The sequence below is a fragment of the Hevea brasiliensis genome, chromosome 2, assembly GCF_030052815.1.
Source record: "Hevea brasiliensis isolate MT/VB/25A 57/8 chromosome 2, ASM3005281v1, whole genome shotgun sequence".
Taxonomy (NCBI): Eukaryota; Viridiplantae; Streptophyta; class Magnoliopsida; order Malpighiales; family Euphorbiaceae; genus Hevea; species Hevea brasiliensis.
In genome coordinates this window covers 3,965,301-3,985,924 of record NC_079494.1, presented here as the reverse complement: position 1 = coordinate 3,985,924, position 20,624 = coordinate 3,965,301, and the positions used below count along the sequence as shown (strand labels likewise).

The window sequence follows — 20,624 nt, the reverse complement described above, 5'->3', positions numbered from 1 at the left end:
TAGATTTAAGTCTCACTTTCCAGCCTCTATCGCTCTATGAAAAGAATTATTTTAAACAGAACAAAGGGATAAAGTGTGGATTATGCAGCGGGGAGTGGCAACTGGCAACGCAGTTTGTTTGGCGGCGGATGTGGATGTATCCAAGTATATAAAAGTGAAGTGTATTAAACGCAACTTCAAGAAAATCGTGGCGCGGATAAGGAATTCTCTTTTTTTATAGTGTTCCTGTATCTTTAAACATATGAATATATCTATATTTTTCTTTTAATTCTAAAGGAATGTTGTTTATACAAATTTGAGTATGGGCTTAAATTTAATTAATGATTGCCTTTAAATATTTAAAATTAGTTAGATTTGTGCAAAAAAAAAAAAAAGTGAATGAAAAGAGTCTGACTCATAACTCATCCATAGTTCAAAAAGTCATAACCCAACAATAATAATTAGACAGTTGTTTGAGATGGTAAAGAGTTTATTAACTGCCATCAAGAAAAATTATATAAGAAAATTAATATATATATAATAATTTTATTATAATTATTAATTATAAAAAATTTTAAATTTTATCATAATTAATAATTATAATTAAATCATTATATATTCAATGATTATAACAAATAAAAATTCCACCGTCAGATATTTGCAGTAGCATGCACCCAGCATCGAGAAGAATCCCCCCCAAGCACAAGGCCATGACCACCGACACCGTCTCCGAAACCACGAGAGGATACAGTGACCAATATGCAGACACAATGTTCTCAATGAAGAGTGTAGAATAACTTGCCTTTTATTTTTATAACAAAAAAAGTAACAAATATCAAAAAATTTCAAATTCTAACAAATAATTTGGTCACGTTTACAAGAATATTATATTTCATTTCAATAAAATTAGAATAAAAATTTAAAGCTTAATGACCATATAAAAATGATAAATTTAGTGACATGGCTGAAATCATTCTTGAAAATAATGGCAAACAGAACGGAAAATAGCAGCTACAAACATTTAACATTTCCTTGTGCAACTTATACGAGCACACATATAAGCTTCATCTCAATATCGGGCCCATGCCAAAGGATAGCATGTGTGAATAACTTAATATCCAAGAAATATCCAAACGGCCTATTGGGTTCCTTCCATCTTGGCCCGGACATTGGGCTGTTTCTAATACGAACCAGTCTGAAACTATTGATTCATAGTTCATCAAAAGGGTGAACCTGAACTGTCCCTTAAATTCTCAAGGTTCCAATTTTGATTACGAGTCAATCTAGTTCAATTCGGTCTAACTCAAATCCAATAGTCTAATTTTTTTAAAAAAAATTTTTAATTTTTTAGATGAAAAAATCGAATTTGACCCAAAACCCAACTGAAAGGTTCCAGTTCATTCATGGTTCGCGTCAAACATGAGTTTGACCAGTTCTGGTCCTACCCTAGTCCAATTATGGTTCTGAACCAACCAATAGCAGGGTCTACTTCTATCAGGTTAAAATTTAAAATAGGCTCCTTGTCTCAATCAGAACCACCCAATTGCCGATGTAACCCTCTTGGAACCTGCACTCCTGGAATAGGACTTGATCACTGCCATAAGTGACCCAAAGACAAACAAGTACTTGTTTGGACAAAGCAATGTTCTTCACTATTATAATCCAAGTCCAATGCGGGGGTTGAGAGCCACCTACAGCTGATAATAAGTCCTATTGTTGTGCGTAGTGGGATCAATTCAAAATTCACAGCGTCTTGTTTCAACAGAAAGAGGCAGCAGAAAAGGAAGGGTGCAAAAGAAGTGGTCGTACCCTGTGGACTAAATTGCTGCCTTCCTTTTTCTCTAGGCAGAGAAGCTGGATACGATTTTGCTTGATTCTCAAAACGTTGGTTATACGTGTTCCTCTCTTTTCTTCTCTCTTGCAACAACGCCTGATTCCTCCCATAAACCCTTCCACTTACATATCAGTATATCACTTGCTCTCCCATTCTACTATCTTCCATTACTATTCATGTTTCTCTGCAAATCCAGAAACATGTCAGACCAAGAAAATGGCTCGCAGGAAGAACCGAAATGGCTAGAGCTAAAGCTTCCACATTTATTATATAATGAAACGGCTAAAGAGCTCCACACAACAATTCAAAGTGAATGGGATTACAGTCAGCACGCCAAACAGCAGCTGGAAGAGCCTTGTGGAGACATGTGATCCATGACCCACTTGCAGACTTACTAGCAGGAGAGACATACCTCAAAAACTTTCATGAGAAGATAAAGAATGATTGCCTCAAAAATGCACAAGATATTTCAGGAGTGCTTCTCGCCATTCGAAACCTCTGGTTTGATTAAAAACTTGAGACTGCTCTCAATTCCTTCAATGGCGAAGCACAGGTTGTTCTCCTTGGTGCAGGTTGGTCCCTACTAAGCACATTTCTTAATATGTTCCAAATAATACAGATATTTGAAACCAAACCTGCCAATTAAATTTCTGATTTGGAAAGCTCACACTATCAATGGTTGTGTTGTCTTAAGCTGGCCCTGATACTTTCCTGTTCAAAGTTCAGCAACATTAATTATTATTAGAAGTTCAGGTAATAACATATTATGCATATTATACATTGGGAATGGATACAAGGGCATACCGTCTAAGCTGCTTAAAGGAAAGCAGTGTCTTTGAAGTTGATTTTTCTGAAGTCTTTGAAGTGAAAGCCATTCTTCTAGAGGCAGCAATGGGATCCATTGATGAATACAAGCATCCAAAAATGATAGCAAAATCACTAAATAGAGTAGCAGCTGGCATCAGAAATAATGACCGGCTCAAAAAACTACAGATATCAGGGTTTGTATCAGAGAAGAACACAGTCTGGGTTCCAGAAGGTATCCTCTACTACCTTTCTCACTCCCACCCCATGCAAGTACTGAAGATCATAGCTGAGAAGTGTGCCCTTGCCCACACAGTTCTCTTGGCAGATTTCATGCATAAACCATCCACCACTCTATCCAGTTCCATCTTCCACTTTTACTGCAATTCGCCTGATCATCTGCTGCCATCTCTAGGGTTTTCCCATGTCAAGCTTTCACAGACCGGTGACCCTGATGCTCATTTTGGGCTCTTGGACAATCTGCTAAATCTGTTCAACACGCTCTGCATCTTGCCAAGATCAATGCAGACCCATCCAGAAAACGGAAAACCTTGTTGTCACTTGTACTTGGTACAGGCTTCCAGTGTGCCCAATCAAGAGAAAGAGTCATTTGAAAATATTGCAGATATTACAAGTTCCAGCCCCCAAATATAGAATGAATGTACGTGTCATTGTTTGTAGAATCAAAGGAATGCAAACTGCATTTAAGCTGTGTTTAGTTCTCCAAGCAACTCCTAACTATATGCTAGCATACATCAGATTTCATCCCCAACAAACACATTTGCACAAATAATTTCTTTTAGGAAAAAAGGATCCATTTTAGCAGGGGACAGCTGAAGAGAAAAGAAAAAGGATACTCGTATCACACACACACAGCCACATTTCCCACTCCTGGCTAAACAGGGGCTATGCTTGGTCTAATCCAGCAGAAGTTTTCTTTTGATCCTATCCATATATAAAAGCCAAAACCACATGGAACATGATGTCCAGGAATCCACCCAGCATTAATTTCTCCTTGCATCTTTTGACCATATGATCCAAACAATGTACTCAGAAAGTATATATCTACTACTGACAGCTGTTAATTTTGAACAACAGTTCAAGCAGGCACGAGACTGAAGCACTATATCACCATTCATAAGAAGGAAGCATCACACAGAATTGGCATCAGCCAGAAAAGAGTCTGTTAATGAACACAGGATGACACTTATTCAAGAACCTCAAATTCGTGACTTTGATGCATTGCATATACTCCATTAAAAATATATAACTAGAAAACAAAACTAGGCAACTTCCTCAAATAGTTGCAGGATACCATGCCAGAAAAGTTGCTCATACCTTTATTCATTGTATTACCTTTTTCAATTGTTATTAGTACATAAGAAAGTTAGATAATTGTTTATACATGAATTTTCAACAAGCAGACATACCATAATAACCAAGTAACTAGAAAAGGATATATATTTAAACCAGTGAGTTTCAAAACACATGATCTGTAGAATAGCTTTTCCTTTATACTAAAAAACGATGGCATTACTAATTGGCAGATTTCATTAATGGAAAATCTAAAATATCAAGTAAGCTATCATCCATGGTCAACATTAAGCAAAGCAACTCTGCAATTCTAAAAGGGGTGCAAAAATTTAATCATTGGAACGATAGGACAGATGCAGAATGTTTAACTAATCCAGAAACAACATGGAAAAATATTTTTCTTGGGGGAGAGAGAGAGAGAGAGAGAGAGAGCAAGCTTTCCGTGTTTATGTCACAAATTCCACAATTTGCATATGTAAGAACCTAATGCAACAAACTAAGGAAAAGCAAACTGCACATAACATAAGAGCTAAACCTGAACTAGACTTCATTCCAATCAGACCCTAAAATACAGGTACCCTGCCTGTACTAAAATTGGGCAAAATAGTGTGGAAACACGCACAACAAGAGAGAGGGAGAGGGGGGTTGGGGGGGTTGTGTGGGGGGAAGAAGCTTTTGCAAGATCTTCAAGCACAGCATACGCCTGAAAGTTTTACTTTGATTCTGGGATTAAATAAAGTAATTGACCAAACTTAAAGGCAGTCCTTCACACCCAGCTCAAATTTGTTTAGTGAAGATATGGTATTCGTGAGTGCATCAGCTACCTTCTTTCTGCAAAACAGGGAAGAAAGGGACAGTTGAAGAGGCATATTAGGAGATTCTTAGAAGGTATATGGAGTGAATTCGTGTATACTGTTGTGAAAAATATACTCACAATAACAAAATAATCGGAACACAAAATTTAAGTGGTTCGGCAATTTGCCTACTCCATAAATCAATCCACTAATAAGAGGAAAATTATTACAACCACTAATCACACAGTCACTCACAAACCCTTTTATCCAATACCCCTAATGGTGTTTACCCTCATGAATTATTGCTCTCCAAGCATTCTCTCACAAAATACTCACACAACTTAGCTTTCCTACCTATGAGATTTGGTCACTCGCTCACTTACCCCCTCGCTTGATCAACTCAATCTTGAGAACTTCCTGCTCTTTGAGCCATGCAAATGACTCCTTATGTAGCCATACAATGCTCGGTTTTCCAAGAAGTGGCCATGTCCATGCATCTGCAAGCTTCAAGAAGCTTCCTTCTAAATCATTTCTTTCACATTTTCACTAAATAATATTATTTTGTTGTTTCGTTTAATTATGGATTGGAATTAACATGTACAATTGACACTCACTCAAGAAGCATACGTGAATATCACATGTCAAAAGTTTGAAAATAAAGAAAAAACAGCATTAAGGAAAAAATTACCAAAATAACATATACAACTTGGTGTACAATGTCTGTGAAATTAAGAAAACTTTAATGCTCCCAAATCCCAATTCATAGTTGAACAATGAACAAGAACTAGCTAACTTAATCATCTTTTTTTTTTTTGACTCCTAATTTAATGATGTACAAAAAGTTAAGGTATAGCAAAAACAACCTCATTCAAAAAAGAGGCAATCTAATAAGATCTTTCTCCAAAATTTCATTCCCCTCACAATTTGTGCCACTGAAATTGTGGTGGCGATATAGACCTAGCATGGGAGACCGATCAACTGAGCTGAAGGGAGGTCAACCAAGTGAAAGGAGGTTGGATGATTGACCGGAAGGAGGTTTAATACAGACCTAGCAAGGGAGACTAATCGATGGGCTTGAAGCGAGGTCAACCGAGAAAAAGGAGGTCAGATGACCAAGTGAGAGGAGGTTGGATGACCAAGTGGAAAGATGCTGGATGTCCAACTAAATAAAGTAGGGAAAGCAAGTCGGCTCAATGGAATAGGAAAACAAACGTGATCAGGGAAGATATTATGCAGGATAATGGGTTCCGTAATCACAAAACTTTACCAGTAATTTATTGTTTTCAATCCCAGAATTATAGTAGTAGATTAAGCCAATCCTGTATAACTTCTAGTTTTTAATTATGTTCTTCCAACATGTATACCTATATTTCCAATCTGAGTAAAGTGTGGAAAATTTCATATCATAATTTTTTTTCTTTTGCAAAGGTTGCTAGCTCCCTCATTGAGTTTGCAAGGTTAGAGCTCTGTCAGAGAGCTCACAGTTAGGCATAATAGGTAGGGGAAAGAATAAATCCAAATCCCATTTTGTTTGCCTTTATCCAACGACACGATCTGTAATCCAAGACCACATCAGACGAATCTCTGGTGGGCTGGGGGTGGCTGCTTCTCCTGCCCCCCACCCCCAACAACCCAAACATTTTTGAAAACCCTTTAATAGATATTATATGTTATAAAAAAAGACTACGGTTTACAAGTAATTGCCCCTCATAATTTGAAATATATATACATATATATATTTCATCCCCTCATAATAAAAGGTATAATTTCTTTAGTTGGAAGACTATTTTGCAACTCATTGATAACTTGCATTAAGAAAGATATTGCTAGAAAATTTGATATTATTCAATTATACAAATTCATTTGATGTCAAGAAAAAGTCCATGAACAATTTAAATATCTAACATAGGTAGATTGTCGATAAATATTTTATTTTACAGTTATTATTTTAGTTGACACATGGAGAATATAACTTTCTTTTTATTTGCAATTATTAACATTAATCTCTATTAAATAAAAGATTTTGTTATTTTCCTAAATGTAAATGTTTTATTTAGATTTCATGGTAATTATTTTATACAAGTATATTTTTGCTCTCACAGATTTAAGAGCCTAGATCCCTCCCCCAACACCCCACACCACACACCCCCCCCCTCCCCAACCCCCCAACTCCCCCAAAATTTAGGAGCAGAGAACTGAAAGATATGCAATTCATCTGACTTTTCCAAAGTAAACTCACTGCCATATTGAATTAAAACCAAATATTTTCTTTCTCAAATTTCCTTGGACTAAAAAAAAATCATAAAATTTAAAATGTTAAATTTCAGGTAATTGGATCCAGATATAGTCTATTAACAGAATTCATCTACTCCTTACTCAGTTTGTGCTCCCCCCTTCCCGGCCACCACAACTCCCCCCCGTCCAACCAAAAAAAAAAATCCAACTTTTATCTAACTTAAGCAAGAAACTTACCTTTCTAAAATCTAACCTAAACATTCATGTAGCAAAATGTTGACAAGAAAGCCTGTTTTAAACCGTGTCCTTGTTGCTTTGGAAATTAAGACATTGACAATAACCAAGAAAACTAAAGGAAACACATTCTAATACTTCACTTCTTGGAAAATTTGATAAGTAGTGAGAAGAACCATTTTTTATAAGAACATTTTTATCATTAGTAAGAAATTCAGATTGATGAAAATAGACTTCTCCAAGTAGAAAACAAAGCCTTGTCACAATCATTTTGCTTGGAAGGTGGAGTAAGATGGAGACAGAAATAGAGACACACATGGTTCTTGCATGACTTAATTTGAGAGATATACCTGTTGGAAGTAACTTGAATGTCAGTTTCATTCGCCAGACCATTAAGAGAAGTGAAAGATCTGCAGTACAAAAATATAAGATATGTGCAAACCATCATAAATCATACATTATATAAGATCATAATTTCTCTAGGCTCACTTTGCGTCTAACAAAAAAAAAAGCTCCTAGCTGATAATTTTACCCTTCCTTGCAATACTCTTGGAAAGGCCTGCAACACCCCTTTTAAGGAAAATATTATAAAAAAGGGAGGTTCATTACCTTATAAGATCATTTAGCATAGCTTCAGCTTCCAACTTTGCAGGATCCTCTTTATCAAGCAAAGAAGATGCATTTTTCACAATCAACCGGAAAGTGCAAACCTGTGCATCATTATAACCTCATTAACCTAAAAGTAACTTTTAATTCGAATATAGCGAATTTGTTTCTCTTTTCTTATAAAACTGCAATCATATATTTCCTTGATCCTCCGCTTGATTTTAAATGCTACGCAAATATATACCTCAACTCCTGTATTGGCCTGAAACGCAACAAACGAATTCCTTTCTTGCGGAATACAGTCCCTGGCAGCAGATCTCAACAGCCTTTGAAATTCCTCCAATTCCTTAGTCGTATACTCCACTTCACTAGTCGCTGTCAGTGAAGGAAAAAGAAAAAAGTTAGCACCAATTAAAGCAATTAACCCATAAGGAGCAGAGAGGGAGAGAGATTGGCCGGGGAAAAAAAACGCACTGAGTAAGAGATAGGCAGAGCGAAGGATTTCTCGGGAGGCATCGATAGGTGCCAAGAGGAACTTCGAGGCCTTCTTCTTTTGCTCCTTAAGCCAGTCCTTGGGTCCTGCTGCGTAACCACTAAGAAATTAGGGTTTCTGGAGCAATTAGCCAAAGTTTATTAAATAAACTCAAAATTTAGTGGCGCGTACAAATGCCGATGGAAAATGCAGTAGCAGGAGCAGGTTGCGAGAGGAAAGGGGCAAGAGTGAGGAACGAGAGCAAAGCAGCGTCTCTCCGAGAGATGCTGATTCGAGATGTAAGATAGAGGTGATTTTCCTGGCGCTTCGTGAGTAGTTTTTGCTTTGAGATTGGAGGTTTCGAAGGGGAAGGGAATGGTAACATAAAAGAGCGAGTGGAGCTAAAGTTGGAGGTGAACCGGAGCAACGGTGTCATGCTGAAACTCGGAACTTTGAACCCGTTATCTATGTTGGGATTTGGCGCGGCCTTTTTGGGTGCTCCACATCTATTCTCCATTGGTTGGTAAATTGGAGGGCGGAGCCATAAAATTTTAATCGGACCCGTGGTAATACCGCAATAAAATATTTTTCACACACAAATTTATAATTTTTTTTTTATAAACTACATATCATATATCATTAATTATAAAATATTTTTTTAAATAACAATCTATTTATTAATTTGTTAGCTGTCACTCATTTAATTTATATTAGTTTTTCAAGTGCATTATATGTTTTCTGTATTTATTGAATATATTTATAATTTAATATTTTTATATATTTTTTATATAATATTATTATATTAATTATTATTATTATTATATAATAATTTTTTATTTTTTATAATATGCATGTTATATATACACTTATAATTTTTAAATTAAGTTAATAAAAATAAAAAATTATAAAAATAAAATTTATTATGAAAAATTTATTATTATAACATTATTTTATAAGTAGTATTTTTTAAATATATAAATTTAATTATTTATTATTTTATTTATTTATAAAATTTTAATCAAATCCCATAGTTATACAACAATAAAATATTTTTCACATACAAATAACATAATATAAAATATATAAGACTGAATATATATATTATAAATTGTGTATCACCTATCATAATTTATAAATTACTTTTTTAAATAACAATTTATTTATTAATTTATTAGTGTGCACCCATTTAATATGCATTAAAAATAAAATTCAGTATCTTTATGGATAATCCAGTAATATAAATTATTTAGTATTTAATAAATTAAAAAAATACTATTTTAATTATATTAATTATATTTTTTTAAATTATATAAAAATAAAAGTCTGTCTCTCTCTCTATATATATATATATATATATATATATATATATATATATATATATATATATATATATATATATATAATGTAATAAGGTTCATTTTGCTCATGTATTTCTCGAGGAGGTTCAATTTAATTCATTTTTAACTTTTAATTCAATTTAACCTATAAATTTTAATTTATGCTCAAATTAGCTCAATTAACAAAAATTATAATTATTTAATTATTTAATATAAAAATATTTTTATATTTTTATGTAATTAATTAAAATTAAAAATTATTACTATTCCAATTAATAATATTAAATAATAAAAAAATATTTTTATTTATTATTTATACACTATAAAAAATAATATTTTATTATTAAAAAAATATTAAATATTAAATAATTTATTTAAATAAATTATTTGATATATAAACAAATTAATTAATTAATTATACAATATAAAAATAATATTTTAATATTAACAAAAATTATTTTTTAATATTATTTAAACAAAATAATTAAATATTTTAAAAATGTATTTTTATATTGTATAATTTGAGGATGATTAGAGTTTATAAATAATATTAAAATGATATCAGAGTCTATAAATATATTTAGTTATTCAAATATTTATATTTAAGCATGAATTAGAATGAAAACTTTATATTAAATATAATATATTGGATAAATTTTATTTTTTATAGCTAATTTTTAAGACGAAACTAGATCTAAATTATTTTTTCTATCTTATATTTGTACATTTATTCTACATATTATGTAGAGAGTCTCATCTCAATGTGAGAGAGAACACATACTCTAAAAACATTGAATTTGGCCGCATGATCCATCACATTGTATTTTTGGATTAAGAAATTGTGATGGAGATGAGTCGTTGTCTATAAATGTGAATATTGTGATTATGTGCTAGTGGAGGGGAATCGCTCGAGAATCACATCTTGGAAAAATGACTCTTTTTTTTTTTTTTTTTTCTTTTAACTTAGTGGAGAAGTCAAAAATGCCAGTGAATCAATTCGTGCGCATGATTCCCATTTTATGCGCACCGTATTACCTAGCAGTGTAATTTTCAGAATCCACTATCACAGCAAAAATAATAAAAAAAATTTTATATAAATAATAAAAAATTAAATCCATAATTATATGAAAAATTAAGTCCATTTTTTATGAAGCTTCAACTCCATGAGGTTTATAATATGAAAAATTTATATAAATTATGTGAAATATATATGTTTTAATATTATATATTATATATTGTGATAAATATAATAAATCGAGTTTATATATGATTATTTTTTTTTCAGTTGTTATACATTAAATTTTTAAAAAATTTATTAATGAGTCTGAATTCTAATTAAAAAAAATAATAATAATATGCATAATTCTATAATCTTAATATTCTCTTAAATAAGAAGAAAAAAATTATAAAGAAAAAAAGAAAAGGAAAAAAAATTATAAAGAAACTATCATATTTTCCTTCTTCAACTTCATGAAGTTTGCAATTGAGAAGTGAGATAAATGAAGACGTATTCTTGGTAAGGAACTGGATGATTGAAGTCAAACTCTTCTTCACCATGATTGAGCAAGTTTATTGGTGTTGCCGTGGATTTCTTGGATACTGGATTTAGTAGGATTGAAGGTCTCCTGAATATCAAAAAATTGGTGAGGTTCGGTGGTGGTTGACAACTATTCCAATGTTCAAGTTAGTAATTGAATTATAAATTGAGTATTTAGTATAATAGGAATGAGAGTATTGTTTGCATACTTTTCTGAAACTTTATCTTATTTTTATAGTAATTGGAATAAAATCTTGATCAGATTATTGCCGATTATTTATTTAAGTTGTAATGGTAATCATCATTAAATTATGCTATGAATTAATCAGTGACATGATTGGTAGCACGATCTCCGTTTAGTCTGAGTTTAAAGATAATACCGATCTCTCCATTATTGTCTAATATCGGAACGCTCTTTGGGCTTTACTCAGAGCTCGATATTGATCTTTGAGATCGGATGGATGAATTCTATCTAGTATTAAGCTAGGATAGGAGAACTCTGCCTCGCTTTGAGTTTGGATGGACGAGCTGTCTAATTCTAAGTTCGGACGAATGAGCTCCAGCTGGATCGATTTATTAGCCTTTTTATATAATCTATGAATAAAGGATGATTTATGTATGAAATTAGAATCACAAATAGCTTCTTCTAGTATTATCTAATGTATATTTTAATGTAACGACCCAACCCAGCCCAGTCAGTATTGTCCGCTTTGGCCCGTGGGCCTCACGGATTTGTCCCTTGGGAGGTTTCGCTCCCAAAAGCGCGCTGACCAGTTTAGGCTGACCCCCACATATATGGCCCAGATTCCCTTCTCCCATTTCCGATGTGGGACGGCACTGCAGCGTCGTATCGCCGTCCCCACAGTTACAACCCACCAACGGGGCGTCCTCGCACCCACTGCATCGGAGGAGTCCGGCCTGATACCACATTTGTCACGACCCAACCTATGGGCCGAAGACTAGGACAGGCGACCTAAAGCCCCGAGGCCTGTAGTAAGCCTTAACTGCTCATTTACCCAATTCTAAGGCCCATTGGGCCCAAATTCAAGAAAACAAACGACAGAGTCCGCCATAAAATGGACTTTCCAACGGGAGTTTTCACTCACCCGACTGTAAACACAATATATAGTCAATTGGGGAGCTCAGCTCACCCTCCACATACTCATCAACATAAAATAAATGGGAGCTCAGCTCCCTCATCCAATACATCAAACATGCATAGCACATTTAAGTTTATAGGTCCAAAAATAATAATTTAGTTTACAGACCCAAATCAAATAAACATTTCTAACACATGCGGAAATTCTAAGATTTAACAAGTTTATACAAACAGTAGTAATCGACCTGCGAGAGAAAGCGAGTTAACCTCAAAAATATCCTCCGTGGCTGTAAAAATTTTTGAACAGGAGTGAGCGTTCGACTCAGAGAGTAAAATATCAATTTTAACCATAATCTCTATAACTATCTGTAACTAATGAACCCTGTGGCGTGAAATGCAACATCAACATCATATTCACATCATAGCATCAAAAAGGTAATTTGGAGCACTCACGCACTCGTAGCATCAATCATAATATATTGGGAGCCGATCCTATACTCTCTTAGATCCAACAAGAACTCAAGCGGACTTTCGCTTAATAAACCAAATCGAGGTCCCAGAAGAACTCAAGCCGTGACTACCCCTCGAAGGAACGTCCCGAAGAACTCAAGCCGTGACTACCTATCCATAGTCCACACCACATCACACGCACGCCAACGCACGCTGCGCTCCAAATTACCACAACAACACTCATGGCACATTTTATGAATGCAACATAAATCGTGCCTAGAGTTTAACTACATAAATATATGCATATAAGTGATGCATGGGCAGAACATATAATAAAATAGAAAATATAATTAAAAATAATATTTTACTCACAGACTTGACGACAATCTGGCGGAGGAAGAGACAATTACATTACATTTATTTAACACAAATGACTCAATACAAATAAAGAAAAGACCAAATCGCCCTAAGTCATGCAGAAAATCGAGTCTCCCTATACCTAGGACCTACCCAACTGCAAAGGGCTCAAAACACACTTCTATATCCACAATCCATATATCCACAACTCAATCACATCACACAGCCCATCCTGGGCCCATCAAATCAATCATTCATCACAATATGGAAAAATTTCAATTTAGTCATTATAATTGATCATTTTTGCAAAAATTGCCCAAACAAGCTCTAAAAATTATAAAACTTTGCCCCGCGGTCCTTAGCAATATTACTAAGCTATTGCAAAAAGAATCGTAATTTTCTAAGCTACCACGAATATTTTATGAATTTTTAATCCTATTTAAGCACTAGAAAATTACGAAAAAGCAAGGTTCGGGTTTACCTTTGCCGATTCCGACTTCGAACGGCCGATGCCCGACAATGGTGGGGTAGCCAAAACCTCGATCCAATTCGAGACTTTAATTTCGCGAATTGAGGATACCTACACGAAGCCCAATAATAATATATAAAAAATCAGGGGTGTTACATTTAATGTGGCCTTTGGGACATATATTTAATTTCAAAATTACAATTTATGTGCAGGAAATCTGTTTGATTTCAAAATTGCATTTGATTTCAATACTGCAATTTGTACATTTGAGATTAAAATAAAATTTGAGATTAAACTACTTTTTAATCGATTAAAGTGATTTGATGTTATAATTTATACGAGGTATATTCTTTTTAATTATATATATATTTTTAAAATTATTCTGTATAAAGTTATAGATTTATTTTTATATTTTATATTTAAATATATAAATTTCTTTGGCTTTATTAAAATATAACTATATTCATTTTAATTAATAAAAATATTTTTAATATAAAATTTTAATTTAAAAATATAAAATATATTTTCTTTATAATAAATTAACTATTTTATTAATTAAATAAAATTTTATGTATTACATTATAATTTACTATTAACTTTTCAAATTCAATTAAAAATTATTTCATATAAAATTAAAAATTTTAAATATAATGATTAACCTTTAGCATTTTTAGTTTAATTGAATTAAATAATTTATAAATTAAAAAATATAAAAATTAAATAATAATTTTAAAAATAAAAAATTAAATAATTAATTTCAATACAATATAATAAATAATAAATTTTCATTACTGTTAATGCATAATTTATCCTTGATAAGAGATCAGTACGACTCCCATTCGCTTTCACCATGAACTCATCGTTCCCCACCGCAAGTTAAAGATGCTAGCGGAAACAACACCACCAGGCGCCAGTCCACCACCAGCACCACCACCAGCACCACCACCAATAATCTTTCCTCCACGTGTCAGCAACGCTTCACATTCTTCTCTTTCTATTTCTATCTCTCTGGCGCGCGCACAACTGGGCCAAACCAAACAAGATTTATGTTATTTATCCCTGTGTTGCTGATGAAAAGGAACCGCACTAGGAATTAAATTCTGTTAATTTCCCTGTTATGGATAATCCAATTCTGGACGGGAATAATGCTTTCTTTCGAAATTCCGAGTTAAGGATTTGTTAGATGTCTCGTTCCCCGCTTACACCTTCATTGCCTACTTTTATTCGCACATATCTTCTGGTATCCGATTCTTCTTCTTCTTTATTTTCTCATCACCTCGCCACTCCGAGATGCCTATATAAATCCAGGATGCGAATAACCAAGAGGCCCGTTTCCTTCAGCCTTTCTCTCTTTTCTCTAGAGTTTAGTATTACGTCTCCTTACTGCTCCCGGATTAGCCTTAATTCGGGATTTCTTGGGAAACCGAATTGCTTTGTTTCAAAAACCAGAGGAATTCACACCGGAGGTCAGTTTACTGGCTTTTTTTTTTCTAAGACTCTTAATTCGAACTGTCTTCTTAACTTGGTTACTCTTTAGTGCGTGGAATCTTGCATGATTTTCTTGGTTTTGGGTGTTCGTGAATGTGTTGTTACTGTCTAATTGGGTGAAAATTTGGGATTTTGAGTGGAATTAGATCTGTTGGGCTTGATTTTGGGGGCTAAGGAGACTGTTATTTAATGGAGGAATTGAATTTTTAGGTGTTACTTGGAGCATATGTTGAAAGATTCTTAGACTTGGAACATAACGTGGTGCACTTTCACTGTGCGCCCTTTTGATTGTCCTTTGCAGGTAAGAAGTAAAGGTTTCTTGTTAGTCAAGAATTGCAATCTTTTCTTTGTTCTTTGAAGTTTTTTGACCAGAATACGGTCTCATTGTTCCTGGATGGGTTCTATTAACATGGGGAGGAAATAATGAGTAGTGTGCTGCGGTTTTGCCTGTCATTTCATCTGTCATTTTCTCCTAAAGTTTGGATCATGTAGATTGCTCAACTTGATCAAAGAACACTTCAAACTTGATTCTTTCCACTACTTCATGCATTATTCTTCATGGAACAAGTTCATGTAATTCTGTGTTGCGATTGTATTTAAATGCACCTTTTAAACTGGAGTTAGCCCACTTAAATGTACGTGTCTGGATGAGTTTGACTTATGAGCACTTGTTAGAAATGAAATCGCTTGACTTTTTTCTTCAAATATGTAGAAATTTTGAGTCATATATGTACAAAAGTATTAGGTTGTCTTGATCTTTGCAATAAATCATTTGCAAGAAAAAATTAATTCTATTGAATTCTGACACAATCATACTTGATTTCTATTTTTTGAAAAAGATTTTTTATTCTTTCATTCTATACAAGAGAATTAACCAAAAAGAAATTAATTGAATTGTATTTTTGTAAAATTCTAGATTTCAACAGGAAGTTGCAGAATTTGTGGCGGTAATTGACATCATATGTGTTGTGTGCACATAACTGCATCATCGGCGTATTTTGAATCTGTCTTGTCAGCAATGGAAGTTAAGCGATTTGAGTAATTTTTACATCTTTCAGGAGTTAATCAGTTGTATGCCAGCTATACAATGGATGACAAGACATCTCAGTTTCAGCATATGGCTGGCACTGATTGTGTTCAAGAACCATGTATATGGTCGTCTCCTGAAGGAGGGCGTCCAATCGAAATGGGAAAACAGATCTTCTGCAACAGATCACTGAATATGAGGAATATTTTAGCTGTAGGCTTTGATATGGATTACACATTGGCACAGTATAAACCTGAAACCTTTGAGTCCCTTGCATATGGAGGCACAATCAGAAAGTTGGTGTATGATCTGGGTTATCCTCAAGAGGTATGTCTGAGTCAGCATGCATGTTTCCTTGCTCCGAGTTGATAATATGGTGACTAAAAAAGACGTCTCTGCAGTTGCTAGGGTGGTCATTCGACTGGAAATACATGGTCAGAGGCTTGGTTCTTGATAAGAAGAGAGGCAATATTTTGAAGGTTAGCATAGTTTATTTTTTGCAACAGCTATTTGCTAATTGTGATCGATTTTCATTTACAGCTGTTTGTTGTGAGAACTATTTATTTTGGTAATTCTGCACTTTATAGATGGATCGCCATAAATATGTGAAAGTTGCTTACCATGGATTTCGAGAAATGTCTAAGGAAGAAAAAGTCGGTACTTATGGAAATACACTGATACGAGATTCTTTTGATGAGCCCGATTATGCACTCATTGATACTCTTTTTTCGTTAGCTGAGGCCTACTTGTTTGCTCAGCTTGTGGACTTTAAGGACAACAACCCAGGAAAAATTCCTGAGGGAGCTGAGTAAGAATATTGATCTGTACTTGCCTTCGGTTGTTTGGTGATAGATTAAAGAAAATTAGTTTTGCTAAAACGTTTTTCATTCCATGCAATCCACTGCTTCATGTGGTATAGTTACAGTGTCTTTTCCAATGGAAAAATCTGTTAGCAGTTCAAATTAGATTTCATTTTACAAATTAATTATCAATATTTAAAAGTGATTGAATGTTAGTTCTGATTGATACTAGGAATGTGTATTGCTAAATTATGTATGCTTATGTGACCTGAAGCTCTTGCCATGCATAAATGGTCCATGACATGAATATTTTTCCAAAAAAAAGATGGCTTTAGCAGTAATCGTTCTTCTGCTGTGTTAGATTCTGTAACATATAAATTGATGCAGCTATTTTTAATTTCCATGTCCAATGATCATCTCCTTCAGTTATGCTCGTATGTACAAAGATGTTCGAGCTGCAGTTGATTTGTGTCATCGTGATGGAACTCTAAAGCAAATGGTTGCAAAAGATCCAAAAAGGTAATGATGGAATGAGCAATTTATTCCATGAGTTAGAGTGACAGATTTGAGTTGTTCCATTCTCTTGCCTCAATTTTTTTGGTTATCTATCAGGTATGTCAATGAGGATACATCTATAGTTCCCATGCTCAAAATGCTCCGAGATTCTGGCCGTTCAACATTCTTGGTGACAAATAGGTATTACTGCCTTTTCTTCTCCTTTTCCCCCATTTTCCCAAACAGTGTTTTTTATCTGAGTTATAAAATGATGTATTTGTAATACATCTATTCTTCTCTAATTCTCTCCATGTGACTTTCTCATATATCACTAGATCTGACTCAATAAGTTATTATTAACTTTTGCAGTTTATGGGACTATACAAATGTTGTGATGAATTTTTTGTGTGGATCCCACATCTTGGATGGTATTAGAACTTGCAATTTTGATTGGCTTAAGTACTTTGATGTTGTCATCACTGGCAGGTCATTTTTCCCTTCAAACATTTTATTTCAACTCATATTTATGTATTGGTTGTATATTTTGAAGACCTTCATCTCTTAGCAAGTTTGATTTAATTTTGAGTTGCCTTTTTTCTTTGTTAATTATGTATTGGTTGTATATTTTGAAGACCTGCCTCAAACCACGTGAATTTTATCTTATTTCAAAATGTGAAATTTTTAATGTGGTAACTTAAGGTGGTGTTTAGGTCATAGATTCACACAACTCTTTGACTTCTGACTTTAAACCTATCCATGCAGTGCAAAACCAGGCTTTTTCCATGAGGAGAATCGTGCTAATCTTTTTCAGGTTGAACCTGAATCTGGAATGCTACTCAATACTGATAATGGCACTCCAATGCCTCAGGTTGTGCATCTTTGCTAGACTCATATCGCTACTTATATGCTTTTGCTAATTCAATTTGTATTTCGTAAAAAGGTTGGAAATAGTTCACCAAAGATAGTATTGAAGGAATCAAATGCGCCTTGTCGAGTTTTCCAGGTAAGAGAGATTTCTAATGCGTAATATAATCTGCTTTGGCTGCTGTATGCTAAATTTCATCTTCAACTATACCTAATAAGTATTAAAAGACACTTGATTACGTTTCTAAACCTGCCCTTTCCAGGGAGGCAGTGTTGGTCATCTTCATAAACTGCTCTCAATCGAGTCAAGTTCACAGGTGATTCTATATTTGTTTCACTGATTCCTAAAAGTTCTTATTGAGCATGCTTAGCACGTTATATGGGTTTTCTGTTTTTGTTTCACGGGCAAGGAAGTCTTGATAGCATAAGCAATTAGCCATACCCTTATTTTGTGTTGTGCCACTAGTGTATTTGTGAACCTCAGTTTTATGGAATATTTAATCTAACAATTATAGAATTTTGTAGGTTCTTTATGTGGGAGATCATATTTATGGAGATATTTTACGCAGCAAAAAGGTTCTTGGTATAACATTCCTACCTAACGTTCTTGAAAGCTTCATGAGATTAGCTTTGGCTTACAGGATGGTTATTGTTTGCCTTCTGTCTTTTTTGTCTTTATGATCAGGTTGGAGAACAATGCTTGTTGTTCCAGAGCTTGAGAGAGAGGTTGAACTGCTTTGGGGTTTAAGGGACTCACGAAAGGTATCTGGGTGTGGGCTTGGGTTTGGTATTGATGTTCTCAGCTGTTTAGGTAGTTTTAGGCATGCAGGGTGATTTAAATTGTCATGACCAAAAAATGTCCTGGATTGAAATCAAAGACGATTTATTATAGTCTATTCAATTGACATATTGAATCGTTTATGCTGGTTAATGAGTTGGCTCTTATTTTCATATGCTTTGAAATTTCCAGCAACTTAGATTGATGAGGAATGAGCGTGATCAAATTGAAGACCAAATACACCATCTGAAGTGGTCTCTTAAGTAAGCAAACGTGCAAAATTCCCTATTATATTTTTACGAAGTTTTTAGCAGTTAATGTTTACTCCAGTGGGATGCAGAAGTCCTGTCACCCCTAATTTGTTTTGGTTGTCGAGCTTGTGAATTGTATGAATACTTGCTTACCATAGAGGAAGACCTACAAGTATCAGGAAAGCCTTTTTTAGAACTTGATGAAACTAAATTGTTATTATTTACTTCTTTTCTAACTTTACTATGTGTTATTCGTTACTGCAGATTTGATGATCTTAATGCTGATCAGAAGGAGAAGATGTCTGTTGCTATGAATGAATTGGAGGTGTGTCAATAGTTCCCTGGATAGCAGTCAAATTCTTCAGATGAAATGTATGAAGTTTACCCATGTTCTGATTTTCTTTTAACAGTTGCAAAGGGATCAGGTAAGAATAAGTCACCAACAGGCGCAACGGGAATGTCACCAAAAGGTAAACTCGTTTCTGCTTGCATGTTTCTAAACTCTGTTGCTGATCTAATATAAATAGTTATTTAACTAGTCAAGACGACTCATGTTGGTAAATAAAATTAACAGTTTCACAAGATCTGGGGTCAATTAATGAAGACTGGTTATCAAAATTCTCGGTTTGCACATCAGGTAAGATGTGTTTTTAATTACAGTAGTCTAAATTGTGTTTGTGCGATTCCTCTTTTGTCAGAAATGTTAGGCCATGTGTCTCCCAATCTAATTCAAGAACATATTTTCCCCATTTGACACTAGATGTACGTGCGCGCCATTTTTGTTTCCAAATGCGCATTTGGATGAAGGGTTATTCTTTTTGCCTTGTCAAAATGGTCTTATTGCTGTCGTCAACATTAAAACAGACAATTTTCTGTTGTTTCTTATGCGTGCAGGTTGAGAGATTTGCCTGCCTTTATACTAGCCAAGTTTCCAATTTAAGCCTGTATTCCCCTGACAAATATTACAGACCAAGTGAAGACTTCATGCCACATGAATTTGGTATTCTGCCCCTGTGATCCATATTTTGAGGGAGCTTAATCCCCTTTCTGCCTGGATGCTTTAGTTAAAATTTGCTGCTGCACCTCTGTATTTAAATCGCACATCAAAATCTTTTTTGATGATATAATTGCTTGTAACTGTATCAAATGTTAAACATTTTAACTTGCCCTCATACGTTCTATTTCAGCCTTTATCTTGTTATCGTCACACTTCATTGCACCGAGTTCAAGTGATACAGTAAATTTGAAGAAGGAAAAGTTACTTTTTAGTCCCTGCATTTAATGAAACTAACAGTTAGTCTTTATTTTGAAAAATTAGCTATTTTAAAGCAATGTCATTATTTTAAAGCAATTTTAAGGAGAGAGATTAGATGTATTAATTAAATTTTAGAGATTAAATA

The 20,624-nt window shown here is 33.9% G+C and overlaps 2 protein-coding genes, 1 long non-coding RNA gene and 1 pseudogene across 7 annotated transcripts; 2 read left to right on the top strand and 2 right to left on the bottom strand.

Moving 5' to 3' along the window:
- The first annotated feature begins 1,989 nt into the window (after positions 1-1,989).
- LOC110638117 (uncharacterized) lies at positions 1,990-3,623 on the top strand (annotated as a pseudogene).
- Positions 2,043-2,763, bottom strand: LOC131171970 (uncharacterized). The gene is made up of 2 exons (XR_009142668.1): positions 2,618-2,763; positions 2,043-2,524 (listed from the first exon to the last, which is right to left on the bottom strand). It is a non-coding gene; the product is annotated as an uncharacterized LOC131171970 (long non-coding RNA).
- Positions 3,624-4,239: 616 nt separating the features above from the next.
- LOC110638116 (uncharacterized) lies at positions 4,240-8,851 on the bottom strand. Of its 3 annotated transcripts, none has more exons than XR_009142667.1 (7): positions 8,465-8,850; positions 8,275-8,382; positions 8,045-8,175; positions 7,804-7,904; positions 7,545-7,604; positions 5,109-5,222; positions 4,240-4,762 (listed from the first exon to the last, which is right to left on the bottom strand). XR_009142667.1 is itself a non-coding variant. In XM_058132685.1 (7 exons), exons 1-6 carry the CDS (start codon positions 8,787-8,789, stop codon positions 5,121-5,123), a joined length of 834 nt encoding a protein of 277 aa, XP_057988668.1. In that variant the 5' UTR covers positions 8,790-8,851; the 3' UTR covers positions 4,240-4,762; positions 5,109-5,120. The 3 variants fall into 3 exon arrangements, 2 of the variants coding, with proteins under 2 accessions (XP_057988668.1, XP_057988671.1); XM_058132685.1 differs by having other exon boundaries at positions 5,109-5,229; positions 8,465-8,851; XM_058132688.1 differs by lacking the exon at positions 5,109-5,222 and having other exon boundaries at positions 8,465-8,847.
- Positions 8,852-14,346: 5,495 nt separating this feature from the next.
- LOC110638074 (uncharacterized) lies at positions 14,347-20,410 on the top strand. Of its 3 annotated transcripts, XM_021788494.2 has the most exons (18): positions 14,841-14,987; positions 15,220-15,310; positions 16,068-16,363; positions 16,438-16,515; positions 16,624-16,844; positions 17,263-17,355; positions 17,449-17,532; positions 17,701-17,817; positions 18,094-18,199; positions 18,272-18,334; positions 18,459-18,512; positions 18,721-18,778; positions 18,881-18,957; positions 19,166-19,236; positions 19,489-19,549; positions 19,635-19,694; positions 19,799-19,861; positions 20,119-20,410. In XM_021788494.2, the coding sequence occupies exons 3-18, from the start codon at positions 16,097-16,099 to the stop codon at positions 20,239-20,241; spliced, it is 1,596 nt and encodes a 531-aa protein (XP_021644186.1). In that variant the 5' UTR covers positions 14,841-14,987; positions 15,220-15,310; positions 16,068-16,096; the 3' UTR covers positions 20,242-20,410. The 3 variants fall into 3 exon arrangements, with proteins under 3 accessions (XP_057988650.1, XP_021644179.2, XP_021644186.1); XM_021788487.2 differs by lacking the exon at positions 15,220-15,310 and having other exon boundaries at positions 14,350-14,987; XM_058132667.1 differs by lacking the exons at positions 15,220-15,310; positions 17,701-17,817 and having other exon boundaries at positions 14,347-14,987.
- The last annotated feature ends 214 nt before the right edge of the window (positions 20,411-20,624 follow it).

Excerpts from the sequence above, each read along its gene's own strand:
- LOC110638116 (XM_058132685.1), bottom strand. The coding sequence starts at position 8,789 with ATGGAGAATAGATGTGGAGCACCCAAAAAGGCCGCGCCAAATCCCAAC. Across the intron at positions 8,383-8,464 it reads TGCATTTTCCATCGGCATTT|CAGGACCCAAGGACTGGCTT; the intron begins GTACGCGCCACT and ends GTGGTTACGCAG. Across the intron at positions 7,605-7,803 it reads ATGCTAAATGATCTTATAAG|ATCTTTCACTTCTCTTAATG; the intron begins GTAATGAACCTC and ends TTTGTACTGCAG.
- LOC110638074 (XM_021788487.2), top strand. The coding sequence starts at position 14,705 with ATGTCTCGTTCCCCGCTTACACCTTCATTGCCTACTTTTATTCGCACA. Across the intron at positions 18,335-18,458 it reads CGCCTTGTCGAGTTTTCCAG|GGAGGCAGTGTTGGTCATCT; the intron begins GTAAGAGAGATT and ends TGCCCTTTCCAG. Across the intron at positions 18,513-18,720 it reads CAATCGAGTCAAGTTCACAG|GTTCTTTATGTGGGAGATCA; the intron begins GTGATTCTATAT and ends AGAATTTTGTAG.